Source organism: Panicum virgatum, chromosome 9K (genome assembly GCF_016808335.1).
Source record: "Panicum virgatum strain AP13 chromosome 9K, P.virgatum_v5, whole genome shotgun sequence".
Classification (NCBI taxonomy): domain Eukaryota; kingdom Viridiplantae; phylum Streptophyta; class Magnoliopsida; order Poales; family Poaceae; genus Panicum; species Panicum virgatum.
Genome location: NC_053144.1, coordinates 17625479 through 17636601, shown reverse-complemented (window position 1 = coordinate 17636601; position 11123 = coordinate 17625479). Strand labels below are relative to the sequence as shown.

At 43.4% G+C, this 11123-nt stretch overlaps 1 protein-coding gene across 1 annotated transcript; it reads right to left on the bottom strand.

Annotated features, from left to right (window-relative positions):
* Positions 1-7149: 7149 nt before the first annotated feature.
* Positions 7150-10233, bottom strand: LOC120647777 (protein DETOXIFICATION 40-like). The gene is made up of 7 exons (XM_039924620.1): positions 10228-10233; positions 8906-9401; positions 8745-8802; positions 8416-8654; positions 8084-8202; positions 7904-7990; positions 7150-7414 (listed from the first exon to the last, which is right to left on the bottom strand). Exons 1-7 carry the CDS (start codon positions 10231-10233, stop codon positions 7340-7342), a joined length of 1080 nt encoding a protein of 359 aa, XP_039780554.1. The 3' UTR covers positions 7150-7339.
* Positions 10234-11123: the final 890 nt, after the last annotated feature.

Here is an 11123-nt window from a genome sequence, read left to right as displayed (position 1 = left end):
CATCGCCTACGTAAGGCAGTCCTTTTGTTATCTAGAGTGCCTACTAGTATGTTCAAATGACAGGCCTAGTTAGTTGATTTTGTTCTTTAGTCACCTCTCGACGTTCTGTCTCAATGTCTCATTGAGACTGACTCCACCTTTTTATTTTTGGTCTCTGCCTTACTATTATTTGCCCAGGTGCACGAGGTAATTCCAGTGCTGCATTGGGAGCAATTTTTTTTTTCTTTTGGAGCACAGATGTCGCAACCAGAATTTTCGATCGATGACCCCATTGCCCGCAATAAGCGACAGGCGCCTGATAATGGGAGGGCCAATTTTGTGCCAAGACAGACTTTTACACCAAGAGTTCCGAGAGTGGATTATCAGAAACCCATCTCTAAACAAGTGGGTAATAAGCGTCATGCTCAGGAAGCAAGTCAGTCTGATGTGGAGGTACAGAAGAGAGTGGCCGACCTCAGTAAGCCGAAGTTTTGTTTCCGCTGTTTCACCAAAGGTCATGATATGTTGGAATGTGAAGCTTCGATTTTTTGTGAAATTTGTGAGAGTGAGGAGCATGTGAAACAAAAGTGTCCGACAAAGAAACCGCCGAAGAATATTGTTTAATGGGTCGGTCATGCTTTAGACGGTAATGGTTTCTTTCATATTCCACATGCACCTATCAAGTCTGTAAATGATAATAGAATAGCCAAGATTATTTTGGATGGGGGTAGTCTGAGCACTAAGCAGCTGATCGCAGAACTTCAAGCGCGCATCCCTAGCCAGAGTTCTTGGAACTGGAATGTTCGTGTGGTGGAGAATGATTTCATTGTAACCCTCCCATCTGCTGATGATCTGGAAAGGGTTATTCGCTATGGGGGTTTTTTCATTAAAGAGAAGAAAATTCATTTGAATTTTGAGGTTCGGTCAGAAGAACAGGAAGGGCTTCTACTTCCAAAAATTTGGATTCGTATTCTCAAGGTGCCTAGCAAGCTGCGGGAAATCTCTGTTTTGTGGGCTCTTGGTTCGATGGTGGGAGCCACACAGATGGTTGACATGGTAACTTCTAAAAATTCTCCATATGGTAGAGTGCTTGTTACAGTGTTAGACTCAAAAGCGATACCAGAGCAACTATGTGTTGTCATTGGAGATCGCTGGTTCGAGTTCCCGATCGAGGTAGACAGCATTATTCTTGGGGTTGAATCATATATCGGGGAAAAAGACAATAACAATGATGATGAAAATGATGATCTATTGGGAGATGATGATCTGTTGGGTGGGAGAAATACCACGGACAGGCAGCATAATGCAAGTTCGGGTCCCAAAAACAATTCTGATGTTGATATGGACACATGTAACAATGCGGAGCAGCCAAGTAACCAAACTTCTGGTTTCCAACAAAAAAACTTTGAGGCTATGGCACATGAGATTCTAGATATGGTTACAGGTGATCTTTTTGAGGAGATTGCAAATAGGGTCATGGCTGAAAATGATGGCAATGAAGACTCAGTGATGGAGTCGTTGGGTGCTGATGGCAAGTTTGCGTGCAACAGGGATGCAACCACTTATGAGGGAGTTACTGGCGAGGCTGTAGCTTTCAAAGTTGCGCCTGCAGCAACACCTACACAATTGCAGCAGTTGGACGCTTTCGTTGGGAGCACAGACATGGTGGGCGACATGGCCATGGATGCGGCTGATTTACACAAGGTGGGTGGGGCTGACCAGGAGGGCTACTCTACCACTGAGTCTGGCGCAGAGGCTGTTTCATTGGGTGTCATCGAGATGGATGGTCGTGAGGAGGCTTTGGTGACGCCAGTGAAGGCGTCTTCTATGCAAGCCCAGCGACCTAGTCGCCGCTCTAGCGCGAGAAGGGCGGGATCTCTCGACGAGCACTCATTGGCAAGGGCGTAACAGCTTACTGCAAAACGCAACCTTGATCAAGGTACTTGCTCGGGCTCTTTCTTATGCCTTTCAGATAATCACATTGTTAAAAATATTACCAACCTAGGTGCAATTTTGGGTAACAATGATCTTGCAATTTAAAAGGTGACTAGGGAGATTAGAGATTTCGAACATGGTAGGATAGCCAATTCGCCGATATCTAATTCCAAAGTTAAACGAGATCTTATGAAAGATCTTGATGAATTAGATACACTGGAAGATGATGGTCTTGACCATGTCGGTTTGAAGGATTTTAATTGTGATAAACTGGTGGATGGTCCGACAGAGAGCAATAGTCAATTAGATGATATTTGTCTCTCTACGTTGACACCAAAATCCAAGACCAGCAAAGGAAAAAAATATTGAAGGTCACAGTTCATAAGAAAGGGACCAAAAAAATTAAAATTAAACATAAAGTTGCTAAATGAAAGGCATTTTTTGGAATAGCAGAGGTCTTCGGGACTTGGCTAAATTTAGATTTTTGTCTGATATTACCAAGGAGCAGAATCTTGATTTCATTGCTCTTCTGGAAACTTGTAGAAAGAATTTTACGGATACGGAATTAAATAATATTTGTGGTGGTAAACAATTTTTGTAGAGCTGGATTAACCCCAAGGGGCATTCCGGTGGAATCCTGTTGGGTATTAATCTATCCATCTTTGACATTGGTTTTATTTCACAAGGTGACTACCACATTAAATTTCGATTGAGAAATAAATTTGATGGTTTCCAGTGGAATCTAATCGCAGTCTATGGAGCAGCTCAAGATGAGCATAAACAAAGTTTTTTGACTGAGATGGTCCAATGTTGTCAGAATGAGTCTTTACCATTCCGTATGAGGGGTGATTTTAATATAATTAGAGGCCCAAATGAGAAAAATAATTATCGGTATGATGATAGATGGCCATCTTTGTTCAATGCGATCATTAATAGTCTAGATCTAAGAGAACTTCAATTGTCTGGCCGCAAATTCACTTGGGCTAATTCTCTGCCTTAGCCTACTTTTGAAAGGTTAGACAGAGTTTTGGTTTCCACAGATTGGGAGGTCAAATTTCCACGAGCCACCGTTCAAGCCTTACCACGTGAAATTACTTCGGATCATACGCCACTCCTTCTTTCTTTCGGTGACAGACGAGGTGCAAGCCAACCAATTTTCAGATTTAAATTAGGTTGGTTAACTCGAGATGATTTTCGGGAAGTAGTAGAAAGATCGTGGGCGTCTGTTTGTGAAGGAAAGACGGCCATTGATTTGTGGCAAAACAAAATAAGAAGGCTAAGGCAATTCTTAAGAGGTTGGGCCAAAAATAAAAGTTGACACTACCGGAAAGAGAAAAAAGAACTCATCTCTAAACTAGATATGTTGGACAAAAAAGCTGAAACCCAGACACTCAATCAATGGGAGGTAGATCTAAAACAGACCCTCAAATCGAGATTAATCCAACTCCTTCGGGAGAAAGAGATTAAATGGTACCAAAGAGGGAAGACCAAGAACTTACTTTTTGGTGATATGAACACCAAATATTTCCATCTTATTGCAACTGGGAAACATAGGAAAACGAGAATTTTCCAGCTAGAAGATGATGGAAAAATCATTAAAGGGGGTGAACAATTTAAGAAATACATCACTGATTACTATCGCGGTCTATTTGGCCCTTCTGACATCTCTCCTTTGACCATGGATGAGGGTAGAAGGGAGGATATACCACAGGTGACAGATGATGACAAAGAGAAATTAAATAGCGAAGTTCTCTTATAATGAGGTTAGAGAGGCAATTTTCCAAATGGAACACAACAAGGCACCTGGTCCGGATGGTTTCCCAGCTGAATTTTATCAAGCCTTCTGGGATCTAATCAAGGATGATTTAATGGCTATGTTTGTAGATTTCCACAATGGGACCCTTCCTCTCTATAGTCTTAATTTAGGAATTATAACCCTTCTTCCAAAGAAGGATAATACAGTACAAATTCAGTAGTACCGTACTATCTGTCTCCTTAATGTGAGTTTCAAAATTTTCACAAAAGCGGCAATTAACAGACTGATGCAAGTGGCGGATAAGATCATCCGACCAACACAATCTACTTTCATGCCAGGGAGATACATCTTGGAAGGAGTTGTAATTCTACATGAAACATTACATGAACTTCACAAAAATAAGATGAATGGGTAATCTTAAAACTGGATTTCGAAAAAGTCTATGACAAAGTAAAATGGTCTTTTCTGCAACAAACGTTGAAAATGAAAGGTTTTCTCGAGAAGTGGTGCGCATGGATTGAATCTTTTGTGTCTAAGGGAAGCGTTGGGGTCAAGGTTAATGATGACATAGAAAAAATTTTCCAGACTAAAAAGGGACTCAGACAAGACGATCCATTGTCTCCTTTGCTTTTTAATCTTATTGCAGATATGTTAGCAGTTATGATTGCTAGAGCAAAGCAGGATGGACAAATCTCGGGTCTTTTGCCCCATCTTGTAGATGACGGTATTTCAATTCTACAATATGCAGATGATACTATTATCTTTATGGATCATAATTTCGATAAAGCCAGAAACATGAAACTCATACTGACGATCTTTGAGCAGTTATCTGGTCTCAAAATAAATTACCATAAGAGTGAACTCTTCTACTTTGGTGAAGCAAAGAAGGTAGAATCTGACTACATGAACATTTTTGGATGTCAGGTAGCGGAAACTCCTCTAACTTATTTGGGAATACCGTTAAGCTATAAGAGAATAAGTAATAAAGACTGAAAGATCATAGAAGACAGATTTGAACGTAAACTGAGTACATGGAAAGGCAAGTTGCTCTCCTATGGAGGCAGGCTTACTCTCATAAACTCAGTTTTAAGCAATCTATCTGTCTATATGCTTTCTTTCTTTGAAATCCCAAAAGAAGTTCTCAAAAAACTAAATTTTTATAGATCTAGATTCTTCTGGCAAGGGGATGGTCACAAAAAAATATATAGATTATCTAAATGGGATATACTATGTAGACCAAAAGAACAAGGTGGACTGGGAATTATGGATTTAAAAGTCCAAAATAAATGACTTTTAAGTAAATGGTTGTTCAAACTTACTAATGAAGATGGCATTTGACAGCAGATACTCAGAAATAAATATCTTAAATCCAAAACCCTCACTCAGGTTGAGAAAAAACCTGGTGATTCACAGTTTTGGTCAGGGCTTATGTCAGAAAAACAAGAATGTCTAAATTGGATGATATTTAAAGTACAGAATGGGAAACAAACCAGATTTTGGGAAGACAAGTGGCTGGGGAACTCGGCCCTTAAAGATCAATATCCCAATTTGTTTAATCTGGTTCATCGCAAACATGTAACCATTCATACAGTGCTTAATGGAGACTCTTTGAATGTCTCGTTTAGGAGACACCTTACGGAAAATAACCTGAGGGATTGGATGGTTTTGGGACATCGTGTTGCTAACATCCAGCTGGGAGATAATAAGGATATAGGAATCTGGCAACTTCAAAAAATGGCCAATTTTCAGTTCGCTCTATGTACTCAGCTCTTTTAGATGTTCAAGCTCTACCCATAAATAAGCCCGTATGGAAATTGAAAATTTCTTTGAAAGTAAAATTTTTTATTTGGCTACTCCACCGTGGGGTTATCTTGACAAAGGATAATTTAGCCAAGCGTAATTGAAAGGGGAGCAAACAATATTGTTTTTGTATGAATGATGAAATAATTGTGCATTTCTTCTTCGGATGTCATATGGCTAGGTTACTTTGGAGGATAATTTTCATCACCTTCGGTCTTACAAAACCTAATATTATTGTGCATTTATTCGGGGTCATGGCTGCAGGGTTTTATGTGGGAAAAGAAAAAAGTTATGTTCACGGGCTTATGTGCGCTTCTCTGGTCAATCTGGTTATCCAGAAATGATGTAGTTTTTCATAATACTCAAAAATAAACTGTTCTCCAGATCATTTTCAGGTCCACTTATCTTACCAGGACATGGACGATTTTGCAAAAGGTGGAGGACAGAGACTTGATTGCAGATGCATGTCGCGCCTTGGAAGTGATGGCGATGGACATCTTCGCGCGGAACGGGTGGCAGTTTAGTAATAGGCTTCGTGGCTTGTAATTTGCTTTCTGTTTAGCTTTCAAAGTTTGTAATAAAGGCCGGATATAACTCTCTGATATAGAGGCCTGGATATTGTTCGATATTCCTTTATCTAAAAAATATTATTTGCCCAGCCGGGTTGTCTGTGTTATTGGTCCATGTACATACCTGTTTGTTCCAGTCTGTCCTGAAAAGTGATCCAGAATAGGATAATCGTCTGTATGCAGGTTGTAGGTGCCACCGAATTCCTTGTCAAGCAAGTCAGGAACAGGTAAAAATTTTGCTCATTTTTTTTTTGACATCAACCATACGCTAGAAAATAAAATGGAGTAGCTTTGCTCCAAGATGGAACTTGATGCCAAGGAGCACAAAAATTCTCGGATCGATAGATCGAGGAACATAGAACGTGATATGTGATACGTTGTTTAAGAGTGATTTTAATATTATTGAAATAAAAATATACTCGCGTTCTCGGTACAGAAATATGAACATCGTACCACGTTCCTGGTGACTATGCGTAGAGGACGAGCATGGCGGCGAGGAGCAGGCAGAGGTTGGAGACGAAAATGGCGGGCCACCACGCCTCCCCCTCCGTGAAGATGCAGCTGATGCGGTCGCGGAAGGCGAGGAACACCGCCGCCATGGCCGCCATCATCAGATCACGACACGAAGTCACGAACCACAGCGCCATCACCACCACCACCACCGAGAACGTTCTTGCTGACGGCGTCTCAGTGTTGGTGGGCCAGAGAGTTGGTCCTTTGCCAGACCCAGACCAACCCAGCAAACTCATGTTTCTCGTTTGCCCAGCGAGAGTTCTCCATTGAATTTCGGCCAGTGCTGCAACTGGGCCGAGCATAAAATTCCCGCTTGTGTACTGGGCCGAGTCAGGACGGGCCGACAGCTTCCCGTTCTTTGGTTGGGGGGCGAACATATCGAATGAGGCGAAAACTCAAAGGAGCCCAGTGACGTCCGAGGTAGTAGATCATTTTTTTTTGGAAATAAAGGGTAGTACATCATTTGATCAACCATGGCAAACCTAAGCACAGGCTGCTCTACAACTACGACCAGCGTATGTATTTCGAGATCAGCAACTTGTATGTGGGCCCTTTATGCCACTTATATACTAATATGGCACTTTATGACAACCAGGGTATTATTAATCTTAGCTCTCTTTTTTTTTTTCGTTTTCGAGTTTCAGTTTCAACCAATTCGATGCCCGTGCGAATGACCTTATTACATCGTGGCAATCTTTTTTTTCTTTGAAATAAAAATAAATGGCAATCTTCGGTACCACGTACGACATGGATAGTAGATCAGCACGTGCACCATGCATGCAACTTTTCAGTCTTCCGCCAAAAGGGGCGTCTTCTTGTCTTCTCGTTCCCATTTATTTAGCCTCATGCGCGCCTGTTGTACCTGTAGATCCAGTTAAAGAAAGGTTAAATAAGTTCTTTTTTTAAGAAAAAACAAATGTTTTCGGCCTCTACAACCGCGCACAGTCAAATTTTAACAAAATTCTCAGCACACAAACTGAAAGAAAATAGAGGAAAAACTACGCAAACGACTCAAAGAAATCAAAAAAGCAAAGTTTAGATTGTTAAATAAGCTGACCGCACATTTTTTTTTGTTCTTCAAAGAACGCCAAAGCGCTATTTTGCCAATACAAAACGAGTAAAACTGAATAGTACTGCACACACTTCTGAGACATCAACTCCTAATAATCATTATTCATTTGCTACATTTGTTCATTATTCCAAATTACTGACGGTACATAGTAAACTCTTATGAAAAGTGTGTAAATATAAATCAGAAATCCGTTCCATCATTTCCATAGATGTTATGGGCTTACGGCACTGCAAGGAGCTGAATGATCGCATAAGGTTGTGTGAGAATTGTCTAGCATACCTCTTTATCCCAGTCGGTGCGAAGTGTGATCCAGATAAGTGTAAGCGTCTGAGCAACCAGTCCACCGACCATCCCGCCCCATATTCCCTGCACGTGGAGGATCACATAGATCTCAACCGTTGATTATCTCCTTCGATTTTATTTTTTTATCCAAAAAAAATCGACAAGAAGCTAGGTTACCATGGCGCCCAGGTCAAAGTGGAACCCCAGGACGCAGCCGAGCGGGATCCCGATGCCGTAGTAGCACGCGATGTTCACATACGCCACGAACGCCTGCCAACCGCAGCCAACCGCCACACCTGCAAAAATTCCAAGAGGTAGACGCATCGCAAATTAATCAAGGGCTTTTTGATCGATCTCATCTTTTCACTGGCCTAACTACTGTTCTCCATCGCAAATCAACCGCCACAAGTTGATCGAACCAGTGATGATTAAGAAAAATCCTTGTAATAACACGCAACAGCATGATTGATGAGCAATTAAAGCTTGGAGCGAATGATGTATGCATATACCTGACAGGACGGGCTGGATGCCGTCGAGGACGATGGTGACGGCGAGCAGCGGGGCCATGGCGGAGGCGGCGCGCGCGACGTCGTCCCCCTTGGTGAAGACGTAGCCGATGCTGTCGCGGAGGCACATCACGGCGGCGGCGATGGCGCACGCCACCGCCACCGACGCCGCGGTCACCACCTCGACGGAGAAGGACGCCGCCCTGGCGTGCCCGGCGCCGAGCTCGTTGCTCACCCTCACGCTGCATGCGACGGGAGAGATGATCGATCGATATGCTAGCTTGTCGTCAGCACCAGTGCCACTGTGCCGTGCATCGAGGTAAGCTACTTACCTCGCAGCAGCGTTGAAGCCTACCGACACCATGAACGACCATCCTGACAAGGACATGCTGATCGAGAGGGGAAAAAACGAATAGTAGTGACGCCGACAGTAGATTGATGATCGTGTCGGCAGCAAGCAATGCAAAAAGGATGGATTTAACAGAAGCCTATCACACCGCGAGCGAATCGAGCGCGATCTCCGGGTCCTTGAGCAGCCCGGCGATGAGCACGGTGATCTGCGTGTACCAGGTCTCGGGGCAGAGCATGACCGCCGACGCGGCGGAGAGCCGGAGGAACTCCGGCAGGCCGGAGAAGGCCCGGCACGAGAACCCCGTCCACGTCCGCCTGCACCGCGGGGACGCCGCGATGTAGGCGAACTGCCCGGCGACGACGGCCCACCAGCTGAGGCTGAGCACGAGCGACGCGCCCAGGAGGCCCAGCCCGAGCCGGTAGACGGCGAGGTAGCTGAGGGCGAGGTGCGCGGCGAGCGTGGCGGCGGAGATGCAGGCGCTCGGGAGGACGATGCTCTGCGCCTGCAGGAACTTCTGGATGGGGAAGTTGGCGGCGTACGCGAAGATCTGCGGGATGAGGCCGAGGACGTAGACCCGGGCGGCGCCGGCGATCCGCGCCGGCTCGCTGAGGAGGACGAGGATCCGTGTGACAGAACGCTAAGTTAAACGCTTTAATTAAGCGTAATGACCATTATTTGAATGCATCAGTCGCATTAGTTTAATTAAGTGTAATTTAACAGACTGTTTTCAACCCACAGGCCGATCAAAACACACCAAAAGTCTCGCGCGATGGCGAGCACAGACGGTACCAGCATAATATAATTTCACAAAAATAGACAATAACATAAATATTTACAAAAAAAGCTTTAAATTTAGAATTTATATAAAATAAATGACAACAGCGGAAGAGAATATGACCTGAGGGCAGGAAATTTGATTGAGAACCAATAAAACAAAACAATAACTATGGAGACGTGAGGACGTCACATCAAGCCCACTAATGCGAATCCTGATTAGCTTCTATATCTGAAACAGGGTAAACAACAAACCCTGAGCATACTAATACTTAGCAAGACTTACCCGACTTTTGGGTATACTTAGCCCACATATCTAGACATGCAAAGCTTTCTGGCTGGTGGATTTATTTGCAGAAAAGCATCTAAGGGTAGATCCTTAATTTCAAAATTTTAGCTCCAAATCATAGTTATAAAGTTGCTACACATCTATGATTTGCAGATCTATAACAATCAATGTGAAAACATAATTGATCAAATAACATCAACATGTATCATATCATTTCGTTTCATTTCCTTACTACGATGTGACTCGGAGATCAAGGTGCTCATGTCCGAGAGCGACTGACGGCGAATCGATCCGATTTAACCTTGCAAAGTGGACCTAAACAACACGGCACGTATTTGCCCCGTCGGACAATACGAACCAACCATTCCCCTCCCCGCCTCGAACTACAGAACCGCCACACCTGCATTTAGTCAACCGAGCCCTACGAGAGACCACCAAAACTAAACATATGCAACCCAATTTTGCGCAGCCACTCGACTGCCTTAAGGGGTGGGTAGAAGTTCTGTACTTTCGAAACAAGGCAATATTGGCTTACCGGTTTCGACTACCTCCTACTCCCGGTATGCGGTTAGTACAATTCAAACATGATCAGCAGGGCCAACAACGGTACGGTCCTCAATCGACTCAGACGGGGCTAAGACACCCAGGAACCCTGTCCTGCTGTCATTCCTATACATCATCATCATTCTCCGCCGATCTCATATTTCCATGTCAATTTCAACAACTCGGGTACTGTATATAAGTATATAACATATATCTCGCGAGTAACTGGAAATTACTCGACTTCTAAATATCCTATATCTCGCGAGTGCAAAAAGTCACTCGACTTCTATCGAGAAGTATTAAGCCTAACATTTCTATCGTCCTATACATGCTAGTATAATTCAGGGAAACCTAGGGATCATGCAACTAGGGTTCCAATCAACTCCTGAAAAGTAATGCACAAGTAATAAATACATATATAGGTGTCATAATTTCAAATAATGGGATGTGCACCGGGGCTTGCCTGAGATTAACACTAGGTCAGTGTTTGTTAGATGACACTCGCTTGGCGAGTATTTCGCTCCAAGCATGTACTCCTGGTTCTTTGCCTCTTCTGGATATGTCCACCAAACATCGCCTTCGTGTTCGGTTCCAATATCACGTCCTTCACGTGGTTCATCTATCGTACCTAAATGAAGTGCAATAATGCATATGTATGAATGCACAGAGGTAAAATAGACAATGCATCAAAAAGAGCAAGCAAGACAGACACAAGGTCACGACTGAGCATCCATAAGCATGAAGGTCATGAGC

What these genes read in the sequence shown, in the direction of transcription:
- LOC120647777 (XM_039924620.1), bottom strand. An exon ending in ACTTTGACCTGGGCGCCATG is followed by an intron (nt 7,991 to 8,083) that starts GTAACCTAGCTT and finishes CTCCACGTGCAG; the next exon opens with GGAATATGGGGCGGGATGGT. An exon ending in GCACCGACTGGGATAAAGAG is followed by an intron (nt 7,415 to 7,903) that starts GTATGCTAGACA and finishes CTGGATCTACAG; the next exon opens with GTACAACAGGCGCGCATGAG.